The sequence below is a fragment of the Aythya fuligula genome, chromosome 1, assembly GCF_009819795.1.
Source record: "Aythya fuligula isolate bAytFul2 chromosome 1, bAytFul2.pri, whole genome shotgun sequence".
Lineage (NCBI taxonomy): Eukaryota > Metazoa > Chordata > Aves > Anseriformes > Anatidae > Aythya > Aythya fuligula.
Genome location: NC_045559.1, coordinates 137,131,289 through 137,150,427, shown reverse-complemented (window position 1 = coordinate 137,150,427; position 19,139 = coordinate 137,131,289). Strand labels below are relative to the sequence as shown.

The following is a 19,139-nucleotide window of genomic DNA, read 5'->3' as shown; positions in this document are numbered from 1 at the left end:
TTGCTGAAGCAGCAGGCTGCATGGCAGAGATCTCCCCTTGGGCAGGGATGTCTCTCAAGGTTACTCCTCAAGGTCAAGAGATGCTTGATGGTGAATGAAACTTTAATCTTTAGAAGGTACCCAATTTATATTAAGATTGAGCAACTCAAACATGCAGTAGACTAATCACTGTGACTTGCCATCAATAAACCAAATTGCTGCCATACCACTCAAACTGTGTTAAGTGCTGAATATCTCCTGTGACAGCTTTTAATATACATTGTTAAGTCATCCCTGAATTCTAATATTTAATTTTGAGTCTTTAGAGGGCAAACCTAATTTCTAACCTACAACTGCCATTAGCAAGGGTTACAATCACTGTGCTCTAACACCTAAGCAAACAGTGACACACACAGATTGCATTTCCAAATACCTGCAGGATTTAACGCACACTCCTGAACAGCTGGCTGAGATAAGATCTGCCGTAGTGTATCCTGATGAGAGAGCAGAGCTCGGCCTGCTTTCAGTATGTACAGCTTTAATTGCTGGCATCTCAGCAGATCCAAATCCACTTGACCTATCAGAAACATCAAGCAGCCATTAACACTATGATGGCTATATTCATACAACCTCAGTCCAAAAATCAGTTTACATCTTAACTCCGTATGAAAACTTGTGAAATGCTACTGAAGTGTGAGTTACTTTGAACTGTACCTGGATAAGAAGTTTGCAGGCATTCTGTGATGTATGATATTAAAAACACCACCTTCCTGCTTTTCACACCTCGGACAACAATACAGCTCATATATGGTACAGTAAGTGCAGTTAAGATACTATATGTAGGCAACAGTTAAACCAATTCAACATAAGAAGACCAGCCCCAAACCATATTTATATTTTCTCACCTAATTAGGAACAGTATTCCACCTGCAGTGCAGGGAAATTTTTCTCCTAGCTAAACTAGTCTCATAAGTGCATATTATTCAATGTCAATTAAGAAGAAAGTTAAGGTTACAGATTTTTTTTTTAATATATGTTTGCTGTTAACAGTATTTTTCCCTGAGAATATCGAGCCCTTTAAGAAGAAAACAAAAGCAAAGAAAGCAAAAGAAAAAAAAAAAAAAAAAAAAGAAAAAAGAAACTTGTACCGGAAAGACCCTGATTGGGAGACTTCATTCTGTGTTTTTCTATTTTACTTCCAGCCAGATTTACTAGTTGAGCCCAAATGGATAGCATAGGTTCAGTGAAAGGCAAGTTGTTTACATTAAAAGCCACAACTGGAAGCTGCAGAGATGGAGAAGAAAGACAAAAACAAACAAAAAAAATACTGGTAAGCATTTTACAAAATTTGACAAAGTCATTCAGATGTTTGTATTATTGTTAACTGAGGAAGAGAAAGAAGCAGTACCTGGTCAAGAACAATAAAACAAACAACTGGAGAGGATTTCTATTCCCTACCAAGCTCCTAAACTTGTATCTGTACCACATAATCCCAGCTATACTTAGTGAAGAGGCAAGACACAGTTAAAGCAAGGAAGAACTACAATCCCTGAAGCAGACCAGGCACCTTGGCTGTGCTTTCTGTCAAGTCTTGTTAACCAGTCTGAGATTAAGATTCAAGTGAAAACATGTTGAGAGTCTCTACATTAGTTAGCAAATAAAATGAAAGACAAATAAGAAAGCTCTTCTCATGTAAGAGATATAAATCATGTTGTCAGGACTTGGAATTTTGCAAGTCAAAAAACTTCAGCTCAAATACCCTCTCCTCACCTCCCCAACAAATGAAGGCATTAAAGACCCGATAGAGGCTTGCATCAGTATCATCTTAGATTAGCATTCAGAGCATTGCAGGTCTTGAATGTCAATGTATTTAACCCAATGAAAAGATATTCTTTGCACCAAGTGAAAGCCTAATTTCACAAAGCTATACTCTTCCCTGTATTAAAGCCTCAATAAAACTCACTTACTGGTTTTAGTTGGTTCAGTGGGCACACTCTACATGTTCGCATGTCATAGAACTGCACGGTGATTTTCCCTTTCGGGGTGATGCGTGTCACCGTGCCTTCTCCAAATTCGTCATGAACCACTTGCCCACCCAGTCTCAAGCGACTGTCTATGCCACCGATCACGGCTAGCACTGCCATTAGGCCTCCCACCTCTGGATTCTCGGTGTCAGGGAAGTAGTCATCCAAAAGAGCCTAAGAAAGAACAATAAAATTAACTGTAGGGTGAAAACAGGCTTCCTTCTGCTTTAAAACACAAGGTCAATTAAACATACTTTAATTTAAAGATTACAACACAAATACATATATATAAATTAAAAAATGGTTTCAAAGTTAAGCTTAATATTGTTTACATTTATTATTTCAAAATAAATATTGCTATAAAAAATGAGCTTATTTTAAAACGTGGAAACTACCCCTTCTGACTGTTTTCCTGCAAAGATGTGGGTGATGGAGGTTAGCTGAGAGTTGATGTACTTGTTTATGAGTCCATTCCACTGGCTTAGCGAATGGAGTGTCCTCAGCAGTGCCACTATCTCTTCTGCTAAAGTACTACTGTGAGTTGCAGTTAGAGATGCTTGGGGCCTGGCCTTTCTCCTTCTCAGAGTAGATTCTGAAAAGATAAAGCAATTGCACAGAGTTATCAGTTTAAGGCATGCAATTCCTATGAAAAAAAAAAAATAAGCCATTGAGGAAAATTCCTCTACCTCTGAGTAGTGGGATATCTGAAGAACAAGTACTAAGCAGGCTGCCTAAAAAACCAAACAGTTTTTCCACAAGAAATTTCATGTCTCTTGCTCGTTCATTTTTATCCCAGGATGGAAGTACTGCTTTCAATAAATGTACAGCAAGAATCTAAAAAAGAGAACAAAGTTGTTATTCCATTCTAAGTCCCCAAATATTACAAAAATTCTCAAACATTAAATACAGAAGAACACTGAAAAAGTTAGCCTTCCTTTGCTTTTTTTTTTCCTACAATACCAATTTCTCTCTGGCTAAAGAAGTTACAGAGCTACCGATTTTCTGTTCATTTTGCTAAGAAACTTGTTAAATTGTGCCAGTTTGAAGTCAGAAACAGTTCCACTGTCACACTTTATAAGTGAATCCAGCCTCTGCAGTATTTAAGACACAAACACACACTGGGAAACAATGTGACAGACTAAATCATATTAAAGAAAATCACATTAAGAAAAACAGAAAAAGAATGGGAAGTGTTCCAATTACAGAATTGGAACTTAGCACTAACATGTATTTCAGAATGAAAGTTTCCAAGTGTTCTGCAATGAAGGTATGATAATTTAAAAAAATGTGAAATGTAAAGCCTAACGATACAAGAAGGTAAAAACAATCAAAGTGACACCCAAGAGTATTTACTATGTAACTAAAGCCTCTGAAATAGTGTAAAAAGAACGGGCTACCTCTCTAAAATCTAGACAATTCAGCCCTGACAAGGAACATGGACAGGAACTGTCCCTGGCAAGGAACTGCACAGCCATGCATTACCAGAGAAGATGGGGTTGCATAGTCTGAGCAGGAGCATTTCAGGTTTCAAGCTTCCTCATCTTCTGCCCAGAAGACAAATACAACTGACCAACAGCAGTGAAGAGAAGAATCTCTTGTTGCAAACCTCTTTCAATACTACAACTTTTTAAAACTTGAAGGTCTCATCTTTTCCTTGTTACTAATAAGCTAAATGCTGGCATGTGAGGAATGTTCATTTCTCTCAAGTATTCCCTGAGCAGTACAGATAACTATAATGCTCTAAGTCCTGGATGATGAGAGAAGGCTCACTAGATGAAAAATACTGTCAAGAAATCACTGGAAGCTTGCAAAAACAAGTGTACAGGCCTTTATGATACCACATTTAAGTTAAAAAAAAAAAAACTCTGATATCTCAGTCAAGGAAAAGATTAAGATTTGTTGATCCCCAAGTCTTAAAACTTGGAAGAGTTATTCCATAATAAAGGTGTCTTTTCTATCTCATGAAAAAAGCATTAAAAGATATTAAGAAAAAAATAGGAAAAAAGACAAAAATATGCCAAAATTAGATGCAAAGATGCAGCTTTTTTAAGACTGTAATTAAAACAGTAACAATAGTTTAGCATGGAAGGAAGGACAGTAGATAATACCTAACTTGATACCTTTACAATGAAATTGCACCTTTTTCCTAATCATTTTTCTCTCTTCTCTTTATTCAACTTCTAGGAAATGTTGTATGGGCTCTCCAGAGAATGTTTTTGGAACTCTGTTTTGACCTCACAACTGCACAAAATTTTAAGGCTTTCAGTAGAACAAGAGAGCCTTAACTACCCTGAACATTCAAAATCTTTACAGATATTTTACAATGTTTAAACAATGAACCCTAAATATAAAAAGTTAACTTTTTTTTTTCCAATTAATCAGAAACTTGTTAAGTACATTTCCCACGTTGTTTCTTTTTTCATGCATTTTTTTTTTTAAGACAACTAAAATCTACTGAATTCATGGCCTATCAAAGTCATTTGGAAATGCACACGTTACCTGTCTTTGTAGTGAAGCAGCAGTGAAAGATTCATGCCCCTCAACAATTTTCATTAGCAAAGTTATCCACTGAGAGGTACTGAGAGTGCTGCACATCTGAGGCATGAGCGCTATACTTCGAATGAATCCCAGTGTGCACCAGCTTCTATGCTGTTCTTTATAAACTAATTTATTTGGCAAGGAAGCTGAAAATAGAAAGACATACATATAACAGTTGACTTTGCTACCAGCTACATAATTCTGTGTATACTATAGGCTTGGGATTTTTGGACAAAGCATAACACTGAGTTATTAAACTCATTATAGGAGCTAGGAACTTTAATTTTACAGACTAATTTTCTTAAATACGCCTCCAAAACAATTCTCATCTTTATATTGCTTCCTCATTTCAAGTAGTTAACAGCATTACTCCTGAAATTACAAAGCTAGGAAATGAATACGATATACCCAGTCACACTGCTTCCCCCAAACAGAAGACAACTGCTAAGAAATTCATTACCTAAAACAATTACATATATATCCCAATCCTCAGTATCTGACAAACTTCTCCTGCTACTTCTTCTAATGTTCTATGAAAGCTCAAGATCATTTGTTGTTTTTGTCAACAATTCAAGTTTTTAAGGTCCAAAAATGCATTTTCTATTTAAAGAATAAAAACTAGTAACAAAAGATTTACAAAGTTCTAAGAACAAAACACAAAAGAGAAGCACACAGCTGAATCAGACTATGTTAATTGAAAATACCCGATTTATCTATTGTTCCACTCTCCACAAGCATACGGAGTAGGCCACACAAGGTCCTAGTAGCATCGCTTTGCATGACTTCAGCGTGGACACCAGCAGAGAGGCACAGTGTCTGCAAGAGGTTCACGGTACTTGTCAGCATCATGGCAGTAGGGTGAAGATTTCTTTCAACTTGTTCTCCTTCTGAAGGGAGACACAAAAGGCAAAGAGATACAATCATACCAAGTCAATCTATTTCATAAAAAAATCTGCAAAAAACAAGATGCTAGAAATTCATGGTAAATATTTTCTTTAGATGATTTGACATGAAGAAGGTAAGGGATTAAGTATAAACCAGGCATTTTGTGCAAATATTTACAATTATTACAAATTAGTTACAAATATTACAATTTATTCTCTGGCAGTAAACTATTTAGAAGAAATTCAGAATGCAGTGCTGACAACAGGTAAGAAAGTAACTAGACCACATAATTAGGCCACGTAAAATGCAAACTTTAGAATAGCATTAGAATAAGTTCAAACGTATACCTCCTGAGACCAGTAACAAACTATTTCACTTGGGTAATGACGATTTCTTCAGCCCATAAATATGCAACAAATATGATACTAAGCTTTCTATCCACCTTTCTCATGATAAATATATTTTAAGAAAGATTCTAGCCAGAAATCTAGACTTATTAAATTAGCCTTTTTGATCTAGCATTTTCTCGTGAAAGCAGCCTTTTTTCATATTATAAGATGTCAATTTTGGAATTCAATTAACACCCTGCCTTCATTTTGTTTTGTTTTGTTTTGATTTATTTATTTATTTATTTATTTATTTTACCAGAATCATCCTCAGTGTCTGAATCCTCTGTTGCGGGCTGTGCTGCCGGTGGTGGCTCAGCTAGTTTGAGATCATATTTTCCCTCCTTCCCCATTCTGTAAGAATTTGTGCTTCCCGTGTCCCACTGTACTCTAATCCAGCCATCTTCTCCCAGTTCTCCAATCACACGACCCAAACCTGGAGGAGGCCCATCCTGACAAAAGAGAGAGCCTCAAGTTATACAATCAACATTATATCAGACTCAAAGTTCATAAAGTAATAACTCTATTGCTCTTTTTTGCTGCTAACCTAATGTACAGGTAGTAAACATTCAATAACATTTTAAAATTCAGCATAGAGTTGGAAAACATTTCACAGTCTTCTAGAGAAATTATCCCAGTCAACTCCAGCAACATTAATGTTTTAATCTTTAATCTATTCAAAAACATACTATGTAAGTAACACACACCTAGTTGGAATTGCATAATCTTGTAGCAAATTTGATCCAACTTCATTCTAAATCACGAATCAGAACATTCTCACTAGAAAAAGAATTTTCATCTCCAAAACCAAAATTAAACAAATACTTAATCTATTTTATGTTAACTCTCCAAGTCTTGAAAACATAAAATTACCTTTAACATTTAAAAATTAAAAAATCACAAACTTTAGATTTTAACACACTCAAACCTGTATGGAATAAGTTGTACCTGATCACCCCATTTCCAGTCTACCCCTCTCACCACTCTGGTACCAATTTTCATCATGGCTGCCAGCTCTGGTCCAGAAACAGGGAGCTGAACTGGTGTAGTTTCTTTTCTTGACTCTTCTAGGACCGTGGCAGAAGCTCCATGAGAAGAAGCAATCATATCTTCTTCAATGTTATCAGAACTAGGCCCTAAAATTAAAAAAAGAAAAACAGATGCCACACAAAAATTAATAACAGCTTCATTTTTTTTTTTTTTTTTATAAGTACCTCTGTCACACTTAAACCTTGCAGCACATCAGGTTTGTAGCATGAAATAATAAATAGGAAACACACCTGAGCTTTTTAGAGAACTGGGATGTAATGATTTTAAATGCACAATGATTCATGTTGAAAAAGTAAGTGATGTTATAATGATGAGGCCAATAGCTAAGTCATTGTACAAACAGAACTTTTTTGGGAAAAACTTCATATGAAAACTCAAGTTAAGTAAAATAATGAGTATTTCATATTGTCTAGGAAAACCAATTTTAAAAAAGCAGGAAAAAGAATCAGGTCAAAAGACCACATTTGTTTTTTTGTAAAAAATTTAACAAGGGAAGCTTCCAGCTTAAATATACAGACTGGGAAGGGTTTTAATAAGTAGAGCAGATGTAACAATGTATTGGGTGTATTGTCACTTCCAAAGTATTGCAAATAAGGACCAAGGCAAAAGCTTACGGAAAAAAATCACAACTGAATAAAGGCCGTAATCAAACTGACTTCCCTCTCAATCATATTTACAGTTCATTTTCTTTTTTCTTTTCTTTTCTTTCGAGGGTGGGGGGAGGGGGGTAGTAGGATTAAAGGTGAACAGCTTAAAGTACTACTTTTAAGTAGCAAAGTCATTCCGTAATTTGGGTACACCAACATGTAAATTTGGTTTCTTCCCAACAAAACAGAACCAGACTCAGACTTCGTACCTATCAGCCGCAGTGCCGTTTGTGTCAATGCTAGCATGCCAGAGTTGAGGAGCAGGCTCAAGTTATTAGCACCATGCTGCAATGTCAACATGTTGAGCATAACCAGCAGGAAACGTGCTTGTGGAATAGTTCCAAGACTTGGTCCTGCTGGATTCTCATTAGTAATTGTTTGCAGAGGAACAGGCTGCACACCTAATTCAGAAGGAATATAAGTAACATAGTCAGTTGACACTTAGGAAGCTACAGTAAAATATAAGCAACAATAAAGTACAAATTTATTTGAATGTTGGCTTAAAATATGTCTTGATTCCACACTTGGCTTTAAGAATTTACAAGCCAAACTTCCAAGAACTTCTTACATCTTAGATTTTAATGTTAAAATGTCACTAATGAATAATCAAATCACCTGTTGCTGGAAAACCAGCAACATTCTCAAACACTGAAGAGTGAGTTGGAGGTGAGGAGACAACAGACAATACAGAGAAAGAAGGTCAAAATATTTCTTAGCACAAAGCAAGGGAATTAATTTTAGAATTCCAATTAATGGGAACTTCAAAGAATGTAATGATGTTAGTTTAAAACACCTTTCTCCCCAGCCAACAGCAAGAAGAAAAAAGTATTCACCTAATTCCTTAAATTTCGCATTGGCATCTAACAAGATGTTCCGGACGTTCTGAATAGCCCATGCATATAACTTTCCAAAAGTTACTTCTAGGAGCATTCTGTTAAAAGGTGGGATGAGATCAACATCCTTCAAGCAGTCGGTAAGAGGTTCCCTTCACATAACAAAAACAACAAGCAAAAGGTAAGTATTTTTTCCCCTCAATATAGAATTGTGAAAGGAAAATGAAAAATAAAGTTTTACCCTATATTAGCTCCTTCTGGAATAAGCCTCTGCCATCCACAGAACATAGCATACTGCACAGATGGGAGCAAAAAATTCTTTGTTGCCAATTTCAGAATAGTATCTATTCCCTCCAGACGAACTTCTGCTCTTTCCAGCTGCAAAAGGTAAAAAAAAAAATGTAAATACTTATGTAAATTGCTAACATGTCAATGCCCATTTTCATCCACTTTACCTGCTTTAATAAACATTTCCTCATTTTTTCAACATCCACCGGCTCTTCTTTAAGTGCAAATTCAACAATGGTGTTAAGGAGGGCAGACTGTGGATACAGGCCTTGGACATTTTGTTTCAGCCATTTGTACTTGTGGACACCTGTAACTGTACTCAAAATTGGCTGCCACTTATCCTGTGAAACAAGAAAGTAGCATGTTAAACCAAGTTAAATTACTGAAAACAAGTTATTTCACATAAACCCGGAAAAAAGGTCTTCAAAGACAGTGAAGAATTTAACGTTATTTCTAATTTATTATCTTGTTTACAATTGCTACATACAATTTCAAATGCATTACTATTCAAAAAAGTAGTAAGTCATCATAATTTTATGCTGAAATGAAGCCTTATTTGAACACTAAGTTATCAATAATCTTATAATTTGAGAAGGTATATCTTTACATATGCTAAATATGCATGTAGTATAATACAACAGATTATTTTTATGAATTATTCTAAGTTTCACTAAATCAGTGTGCCATACTTAGTCACATATCCCAAACAACACTATTAGAATATTGTCAATTTATTGCAATCATCGCTTTAACTAATATTTCTTTCTCTTCTTCTTTTTATTTATAAGGTTGATTTATCCGATATCCTACCTTAGGTGATTTGATTGGTATGGGCCTTTTATCTATAGGTACAGGACTGTGAGGTACAACGCAGGTTTCTTCTAAATCACTCTCCTCATTTCCAATTTTGGATTCTTCTACATCAGCAGATTCCGATTTTTTTGGCACTAAAAATAAAAAGTTACTCCTTTGTGTAACCTGGTAACATTTACAGTATCATATTTTTAGGCTTGATATTTTTAGGTTTGCAAGATAACCTGAGCATACAGAACATTTAAGATCTGCCAGGGATAAAATGGAAGGGTACTTCAGTAAACTCTAGGTGTAGCTACTACAAAATTAGCTCTGGTAGTATCTGCAATATGCTTATATCTTTAAGGCAAACTTCAAAAGCACCTGAGTGTTCATCACACAATTGCTTTCCAGTTGAACAGTTGAATGTTTGACCACATTGCTTTAATACAACATGATTTTTAATAAGATATCACTTCTGGTTAAGCTGCACTAAAACCAATTCAGGACCAGCAATTTTAATATGCCGGAACTCAAAGAAGCATGCCTCACCTAAGCTTGTCTCCCTCATCTGCCTGCCTTTGCCCTGGGAACTGATGTATAACCATTGGTTTTGAAATCATGGAAATGTAACAGAAAGCAAGGTTTTGACGTTTCAGCTAACAAAAGAGCAGTAAACTTTAGAATGAGCTTAATTTTCCCTCTTTCAAATAAAAAACAATATTAATGTTGCCTTACCTCTCTTTTTCCTTTTTTCTCTAATTATTTTCTGAACTACTCTCCGCCATCGGGGCAAGGAGCTCAGAAGTTTAAATTTAGACATTATAGAGAGATCATTGCAAACTGCAGGACGTAGCTCATTGAATAAGAATCTCAAACGCTCAATGACAGGAGCACAAACTTCCTTGTAAGAACGCCCTTGTTCTTGATGGGTCTATAAAAGACATTGAAAGATTAAATCACTATGAGGTATACAATTAAAAAAAAAAAAAAAAGAATAAGCAACTTTTTAAATAAAACAATTCAAATAATCCAAATGTCAGTACGTAAAAGACTTACCTTAATCAGTGAGCATTTTGCTTGGTAGACAACACGACACACATCCACTACGGATTTTGGTAAGGTTTTATGTTTTACCTGGTCAACTCCAAGGGTACCAGGATGAACAAGAGACAATGCCACGTGACCTTAATGGGAAAAGACAATTTCTGAACATGCATTTCCAAAATCATGAGTAGTAGAGTTTAAACCAGTACAAAACGTATTCTGGAACAGCTACACCACAAGCCTACCTACCCAAATCTTCATGCTTCAGAAGACAACATAATAACAAACGTCCTACTTCTTCCACAGGATGTTCAGGAGGGAATGTGATTGGTGTCGTTAAGTGACACTGTTTACAATATCTCTCTATTTGACACAAGAAGTCCTACAAAAACACAAAAAGGCCACTATTTAGCTTTGTTTTTAAATACAATCAAAAGGATTCAAAATACTCCAGCCAGCATTTAAATAACTGGTTTACACAACCTGACCTAGATAGTACTCAGAAATCAGAGACACCACACAGTACACAACTACTTAAATACATGGTAATTACAACCCAATACTACATAAAACACTTTGTATCATTCATCTTGTAAAAAGACTAACACAGCTACAGGTAATGAAGCTACTGTTATCTCTGGATAACTGGAAGTGAGCACAGTCTGTCAATACTACTGAAGCCTGATATCACAAGTAATGCATTTGTTATTTGTTCTGTAAGAATACACTTAAAATACTTAGTTCTACACTCCAAAATTCAAAAGAAAAAACTGTACTGTTACGATATCAAGTTAATTCTTATCCATTAATAGTATTCAATCATTCCTTTCACAGAGACAATAGAAAAAGTTATTTCAGAATTGCTCTGCTGTAACTTTTGGAGGATCTGCACCAACAAAACTGCTTCATGCCACCACTACGTCCTCAGCAATTTTATTTTTTAAACAGAACAATTGAGGGCTTACCTTCACAGTATGATCCTGAATATTATTATCTGCAATAGCTTGGAGAAAGGGTTGTGAATGGTCACTCAGAGTTAATCGATGTGAATATAGTTTTGATTTGTTTGGGGTTGTGTTCCCGGGTGAACTGCAGTGGTCTTCATCTTTTTCCTCGTTGTAACTGTAGTGAATCTGACTAGTTTGCAAGCCTCCAGAAAAGATAGATGACTTCAACCATTCTAAAATAAAGAAGACACAAATCTGTATTCTGATGAAAGCTTAAGCTATTGAGACTCAACAAATCCTGGAAACGAAATGCATACACAGCTCCAAACAGAAGTTTCAGCAACTCTTCCATTTGCTGGAACATTTTTCAACTGAAAAAGGAATCTACAACTAAGAAACAATCAAGTAACAGGGCAGTCACCACCTGTTTACAGATGAGAAGGCCTTAGCCATTTTTCTGGGATTAACATGGAATCATATCCTCTATTCACAAAATAATGGTATTCAACATGGAAGAATCCAGCACCAGATACTTCAGGCACTCTTATTGGAGTACTCCACTGTGAGTTAACTGTGCTATATAGTTACCAGTTAGATATCCTTCTCTTTGAAAATTCTCTATACCTTGTATATTACAAAATTCTGAATATGCAATTGTTCAAAATTATATTATAATTCCTATCTAAATCTTGCTAAATTCTTTGGCCTCGTTGAGTGTGGTAATTAACATCAGGAATACAGAACTTCAGTTTTACTGTCCTCTGAAGAACTGAAGATGTTCTGTTAGTTTGGCCTTTTCTGGTGTGCTTTGACAAATGCAACATGAAGTTTTGCTTACTGGCACATTCAACTTCCAGAGGAGAAAGTGGTGTACTCATTGCCAGGTAGGAAGCATGCAGTCCAAGGAGAAGACCCAAATTTCTTTCTGTGTCGATTAGAGGTGATGACAAAGTACTGAGATCTGGTGTTGTAATCACTTCCTGGTCGGGCTGGGAAAAAGAAAGATGAGTTGAAAGCTAGAATTTGAGCTCCAACAAGGATTTTGGAAAGAAAGCAGTACTTTACTTAAGAGAGCGTGCATCTATTATAACATTTTTACCTCCATATACTGGCCAACACAGAAGGCATGCATTGACTCCCTTGTGTCTTCAAACTGCAAAGCAGCTTCCAAAGCAACAACTGGGTCCTCACCTGCAAACTGAGCTAATGAGAGAATGAGGTAGTCAGAATAGCATCTAAAAGCCTGTTTATGCCATCTATTTTTAAACAGAAGTAATTTGTGCATTTAATTCAGATGCTAATTCTCACCAAGTATACTATTGCCAGTTAAAGACTGGGTCTGAAAGTCCTTTATATCATACACTTTCCCATCGATTACTGTCCAAAATCCTCCATCTTTGTTGTGGTTCTCTAGATCGGCTTTACGTATAAGCGTCACCTCCTCATTATTTCTGCAACTCTGGCCAGTAAAAAATGAACCTACAGGTATAAAAAAGAATAGAGAATTTATTAACAGAAATAGAAAAAGCAAAGTTTCTCTGGACATCCTTTTAACAGTCACATAACTGAATTCTTCACTTCTATTCAAAGGCTCTTTGCCTTTTGACATGCTTAGAAGTCAAAATTGATTTCAATATCGATGTTTCCCACTATACACAGCATGCAATTCCGTTGTCTAAATGCTGTATTCTTTTATGCAGTAATCTTCAATGTCACCTTGCAATAGACCTGACATTACCCAACTACACAGCTGTTTTGTTTGGAGGTAGAGCAGTACAACTATTCTAGCAGACTACTGCTGTTTGGTTCTCCCTTAAAATTACTTCAGTTTTACTACATGCTTGCCTGCAAGACATTGGATTTTTATTTAATTTCAGTTTAAGTCCACGTTTTTATTTAAAAAGGCAGTTACTTACACATGCGGAAAGTCTTCCAATCTACATATCAATACACTATTTCAAAACAAATGTAATTTCATTTAGGCAAGAAAGATCAAAGTAAGGTTTTCACGTGGGCATCTCCATCTCACTTTGTTCTTTTAGACCACTAACTGAATTTTCATATAGCTTTTGTTCTCCCCAACACACTATCAGTGTGACATTTCACTCTGTTTGATTATGCTGACCATGTGTTTCATTCCTCCCTCCACCAGTTAAAAGCTCAGTTAGAAATGCATGTTTTCTGCTTCTCTTCTCACCCCAGAGACAGCCTGTTATGAAATGCCAACAGAATTAGTAACAAAATGCATAGAAGTATACACGAGAAGTACTCGTGTATTCACTGTAACTTTAAACTCTCAAAATGGAAAAATTAAATGGATGTTGCAACTTATGCAAAACACTACATAAAGTGCACTACTTCTCTGAAAAGCTGCATTTATACTCTGCTTAATCCTACCTTTACAAGTAACTTCCTTAAGAATTTACTTCCTTAAGAAATACAGCAGTATTTCTGCTAGTAAATTCTGTATACTGGTTAATAAAAATTTGTCCTGTAAAACACAATTCCCTTCCCAAGAAGTGTTCATACGAATAGTCATTGTTTTTACATAGCTACTTTATGAAAATATAAATAAGTTGGTACAGATGCTTCAGGCACATACCCATTATTCCTGGCCATGCTAGATCCTCGTTGTCATCTCTTTCCTTCCCAGGGGCTAAATGGTTAAACCTATCTAGATGTTCTAGCAAGCCAGCCAGCAGAGGGATAGCACCAGCTTCCTGCATTAATCCAGCATTTTTACTGAGTAGCAGCACTATAGAAACCACCAGTTCTGGAAGAAGAATGCCTAAAACACAAAAAAAAACAGAGCCAATATTCAGATTTAATTAAAGACTTGGGGTAATAGCTTCACAGAAGTAAATCACCAAGCAACACATTCTACTTTCCATTACTTCTTCAGTACAAAGCTCTTTTCTTCTCTACATCAACTTTGTCCCCTCTCTCTCACACCAACCAAAATATTAAGTAGATTCTTTTTCACTCATTTAACACTTCCAAGAACATTTTATTGGTTTGTGGAAGGGAACGACAGGGGGACAATAAATAAAAACCTACCTGTTAAATCTCCATCTACAACATGAGATACCTCTGCAAAATGCCTATGACTAGCAGAAGCGATGCTGGTTGCCACAGGAAGTATATCACTGATGTGCGTGCACAGAAGAGCAGTGTATTTCTTCAGTAAAGAGCCAACACCTAAGAGGTCAGGACCTGTATAAAAAGCAGGAAAAGCACAGAAAACCATCACAGTCATGTTTAAGGAAGTCTTCAAAAGCTGTCAAACTCTTCTGAAACACAGCCACTCAGTATTAACACTGAATAAAGAAATATTTTTCTAAAACTCTCAAGAGTTTTAAAACTGTATGATCTAGATCCTACTGCCTTCCAAAGAGGCATTTTCTTTTACAGAAAGCAATTTAAAGAAACTACTTCCAAACACTTCTCAGAAGTCAACAACTAGACTGACAAATGAAAGAAGACAAATTAAAACATGAAACTACAATCTTGCAAAAGATGTGTTACAGAAGTGCTTTGGGGAGGGGGAACATATTTTTTAGGATAACTTACTGTATGTATTAGGGACCTGCCCAACACAATCTCCAGGATAAAGTTTACTAACAAGTAGACGCTGAAAACGGAGCAACAGGTCCAGAGAAGCAGATCTCTCTTTGCTATAAAGCTCATGGTCCATGCAAGAAGAAATGCGACGAGAGACATCTTTTAGTTTGGCTATCGTCTGTGAAGCGATGTTCCTAATTGGTATACAAACATTGTGAAGAATTTAAAAGAGTTCACAGTGAAGACAGGCCAAAGAAACACAAGTTAAGCTTCTGCTGGAACTTCTCACAAACCTATGCAAAGTTTCCTTGTAGGACGTTGTTACTTTGTTTGCATCATAGTACCCAAAAAGTCAGGCTTCCTTTGTGGAGGTATTTAAAATACACCAATCTTTGTCATCGCTCACTACAAAAACATAACCTGACTATTTTAACAGTCATGACACTATCTAGTTCAGAAGACTCTCAGTACTGATTATATTACGTGGTAAGCATCACACTTAATTGAAAAAGCACATTAAGTTTCTTAGTAAGCTCATCATTTCTTCCTACCATACGTTAAACTGTTGTAGCTGGCATAAAGAAGCTTTGTTCTCAGCACCTTATTAATCATGTATTCACAGCTTTCTCAGTGTCAAGAATCTAGAATTCAGGTGTCTTCCCCACTTAAAGAGTATTGGTCTCCCTGATGCAGAACATTTAGTTCTAAATAAATTTGCGCTGACGTTCCTGCTAAAGTAATAAATCTTCCTAAAATCAGGTAATTAGCTAGAGAACTTTACCCACATAAAACAGCCAAGGTAAATATAAAGGTAAATATAAACCAGAAAAATGTTCAATGCTTTGAATTCTGTGGAGCTAGAATTCTAGAATGAAGACTGCATTTGCTAACTAAAATTAGCCATCCTTTATCTGACTGGTTTGTAAAATATTTCTCTAACAGATTTTCCATGCAAAAATAAATTAAATTTGATGTAATTACCTTAGTAACTGCTGAATTAACTGAACTAATGGTAAACTTTGTTTTCCTGCAGATTCATAGATTCCAGTATTAATAAGGTCTTTGTCCAATGGAGTTCTACTCCTATGAAGCGTTGATGCATTTGCTTCTTGCTCATCAATTTCTTTTTCTTTCTGTGCCTCTTTTTTTGCTTCAATATCCTAAAAATGCAGAACAAGTTTAAGAAAATGCACAGACTTCCACTGTCATGATGAAATATTTTGCTAAGGTAAAATAAGTTTTCATGAAAACAAAATAGTTACTTTTACCTATATAGAAATATATACTGTATATTCCAAAAGGACTATGTGGGATTTGTTTATTTTTTTAATAATTATAGTGTACAAAGAAAGGGCAGAGGGAGAAACAAAGCAAGACAAACTCCAAATTTTGCTTCCACCAAACCAAGTTAACAATTTATTTCTGTTCTATTTGCTTTAACATGGCAGAAGCTACTGCACAGTTTACAAGTGAAGGTGTGTTTACTCTCTATTTATAAAAGTAATGAATCCAGTCCATTGCAGAAGCTGGGTTTGATTTGCTACAGAACTATAGACTCCGTAGGAGTTCATTATGACTAATTCACCTTGTTTTTAGGGAACTGAAGTTACCCTTTGCAGTGCTGTATGCTGTCAAATAGATCACTTTCAGCATGTATCTAAAGCCAGCTCAGGCATCTCAGACCTACACTATAGTGTAGACATACCATAGTAGAGTTGGCTGAGAATACATCTTGCATGTCTTTAAATGCAACAAAAAATACTAATTACTAACACTAATGCATAAAGCAAAACTTAATACATTAACTATTTCCTCTGTATCAAATACTTCACAATATACCAACAGTGGAGAGTAACCAAAAAGAAAATATATTAGGAAGAATTAAACTGCACAAGGAAAAAGCACATTAGTGCTTTCTCAGCCATACATAAATACAGTAATTTAAAATAGTCTGTAAAGAGGATGTTGTACCTCTGAGGGTATTGAAGAAGGCAATATATACAAAATGTTTTTTATCCTCTGTGATGAACATTTGAACCAGTCTGAAACTGAGCCTACAGAAATTTGGGATGTTGCAAAGGAATTCAAGATGAATGAATTCTAAGTAAAACAGATGAAATTTCTGCTGGAAAAGCGTGGGTGTAATCAGGGAAGTGAAGAACTTAAGAATCCCACAGAAAGTTACAAAGCAGTTTGTAAAATTATGCTATTACAGAGCTTTATAAAAACATTTGTTACAGTTGCTAAAGTCATTACTCCAGGCAACAATAAGGAACACTTGTCTAAAAAGGAGAACATGATTCATACTTCCATACAAACACCAGCTGAGGCTTCAAGTTTCAGGTCAACAGAGGATAACATCGCTCCACAAACTTCAGAAGACACTTGATACATCTCCTTCCTCTGTTTGTATAGAACTGCAAAGCCGTTAGAACGTACCTGAATTTCTGCAGTAATAGCAGCATTTAGTGCAGACTCTAAGCCTCCATCAGCCATCAAGCTGCCCACCAAGAGGTCAATCATAAATCTACGGCCTGGACTTACATTCATCTCATTTCCTGAAACTAAAAATAGGAAAAAAAAAAAAAACTATTAATGAACTAGAAAAGCAAGCACCAAAGAGTTTTTTCATCTTAGAACCAACCTGCACTGGGCAAGAGCGCTGACAGAGCCCTAGCCCTCTCCTCTGCTGTTGGCAGCAACACAGACCACCCACTCTGCAGCACTGCTTGCGCGGCCGACTGCACTGTGTTAAGAACACCAGCGTTGCTTGCTAACGTCACGACTGTCTGCTTCAGGCTATTCAGCAGCATGCCGCCCAAACCTAAGCCAAGACATTCGGGATCCACCTGATGACTAATGGCAGCATGAAGCTGAAAGACAAGAAAGAGGGAAAAAAAAATGGGAAATTTGAATTAAGAGAACATACAAAACTGACAAAAAATAAAATAAAATAAAAAAAGGCAGTCCTAGAGCAACTAAATTCACTGACCTAGATATAAACATTTTACCTGTAAATTTGTAAAAATTAAAGGAAAATGCTGGCTTGCTGAAATAAACTGAATTTAAATTAACAGTCAAATATTATCAACTAACTTACTAACATATCCCCTGAAATTCTCAACTAAAATTCTCAATTATCCTAAAGAATAAGTAACTGTTTCTACACCCCTATACTATGCTAGGTAAAGCAACATATCTTCACCATGTGTCAGATACAGTCTGAAGAGGACACACTCTTGGAAATGCTGTTTAAAATTCTTAGAAATGCTTACAATCCCTAGGAGAATGGGTTTACTGAGTGACTGAGTATGCAAGGCCTACACCATTTACATATTTAATGACATTCAAATACAGTCAAGAGAAGAAAAGAGGTTTTTTTGTTTTTTTTTTTTTTGGGGGGTGGGGGGGGTATAATATTTCTGAGCTTTAAAGTAAGGAAAGCCAAAGTTAAAACAACCATAAGCTGCAAAATTTCAGGGAGTAGGAAGTGATATTCTACTTATTTCACTTTCTTATCAAATAAAATGTTTTTAAACACCCTACATCCATTATTTTCATCCAAGCAATTTACTGAAACATTTATCTCACTGACTACTCAATGCGTAAGAAACTTAGGGTACCTGAAGTCTTAGAAGGTTTAACGTTGCCACAGCCATACACTCCTTTTCCTGAGGAGGAGGCCAGTCAGAAGAGCCATCCATTCCCTCTGTCACTTGTCTCAGTAGAAGGTCCAGCTGCTCAAAGGTCATGGGGCAAACATCCACCACAAAAGGCACACGCAAGCCTATTGACCACTCGGAACATGATGACCAAGCAAAACTCTATAAATAGAAAAAAAAATGCAAAATTCAATGGGTTTCAGCAGTATCTGCGCATCTGCAAAAGAGAACTCTCTGCCTGCATTCCTGTAAACATACACAAAACCCTACCAATCCCAGAAAAGAACTTCATTATCACATCTTCCAAAGTGCTATTATGCCAATCCGGATACCTCACTATCTTTGCTGCAGTAAACATTCAGCTAAACAACTCTTCAAGTGCTCCGCAAGTGGGGAGGATATAGCTACTCAGAATACTCAGAGGGAAAGCTAGTCATCTCTTTTTGGCAGAACAATTGCATGAAATTTGTTTTTTTTCCAAGCCTTCATCTGTTCAGAAT

At 36.1% G+C, this 19,139-nt stretch overlaps 1 protein-coding gene across 4 annotated transcripts in view; it reads right to left on the bottom strand.

The window, feature by feature from the left end:
- Positions 1 to 19,139, bottom strand: part of HERC2 (HECT and RLD domain containing E3 ubiquitin protein ligase 2) — a 110,149-nt gene that overhangs the window by 53,034 nt on the left and 37,976 nt on the right. For all 4 annotated transcript variants that reach the window (XM_032185444.1, XM_032185471.1, XM_032185460.1 and 1 more), the window contains exons 17-44: positions 18,601 to 18,801; positions 17,622 to 17,850; positions 17,417 to 17,541; positions 15,959 to 16,137; positions 14,987 to 15,171; positions 14,474 to 14,629; positions 14,019 to 14,204; positions 12,725 to 12,895; positions 12,516 to 12,619; positions 12,255 to 12,405; positions 11,435 to 11,649; positions 10,719 to 10,851; positions 10,482 to 10,609; positions 10,161 to 10,356; positions 9,441 to 9,577; positions 8,798 to 8,971; positions 8,584 to 8,720; positions 8,343 to 8,494; positions 7,719 to 7,910; positions 6,761 to 6,948; positions 6,072 to 6,264; positions 5,246 to 5,428; positions 4,503 to 4,687; positions 2,690 to 2,837; positions 2,399 to 2,595; positions 1,947 to 2,177; positions 1,128 to 1,263; positions 413 to 556 (exon numbers count right to left, since the gene is read on the bottom strand). In XM_032185444.1, the coding sequence (XP_032041335.1) occupies positions 413 to 556; positions 1,128 to 1,263; positions 1,947 to 2,177; positions 2,399 to 2,595; positions 2,690 to 2,837; positions 4,503 to 4,687; positions 5,246 to 5,428; positions 6,072 to 6,264; positions 6,761 to 6,948; positions 7,719 to 7,910; positions 8,343 to 8,494; positions 8,584 to 8,720; positions 8,798 to 8,971; positions 9,441 to 9,577; positions 10,161 to 10,356; positions 10,482 to 10,609; positions 10,719 to 10,851; positions 11,435 to 11,649; positions 12,255 to 12,405; positions 12,516 to 12,619; positions 12,725 to 12,895; positions 14,019 to 14,204; positions 14,474 to 14,629; positions 14,987 to 15,171; positions 15,959 to 16,137; positions 17,417 to 17,541; positions 17,622 to 17,850; positions 18,601 to 18,801 (4,756 nt within the window). The remainder of the gene's footprint in view (positions 1 to 412; positions 557 to 1,127; positions 1,264 to 1,946; positions 2,178 to 2,398; positions 2,596 to 2,689; positions 2,838 to 4,502; positions 4,688 to 5,245; positions 5,429 to 6,071; positions 6,265 to 6,760; positions 6,949 to 7,718; positions 7,911 to 8,342; positions 8,495 to 8,583; positions 8,721 to 8,797; positions 8,972 to 9,440; positions 9,578 to 10,160; positions 10,357 to 10,481; positions 10,610 to 10,718; positions 10,852 to 11,434; positions 11,650 to 12,254; positions 12,406 to 12,515; positions 12,620 to 12,724; positions 12,896 to 14,018; positions 14,205 to 14,473; positions 14,630 to 14,986; positions 15,172 to 15,958; positions 16,138 to 17,416; positions 17,542 to 17,621; positions 17,851 to 18,600; positions 18,802 to 19,139) is intronic.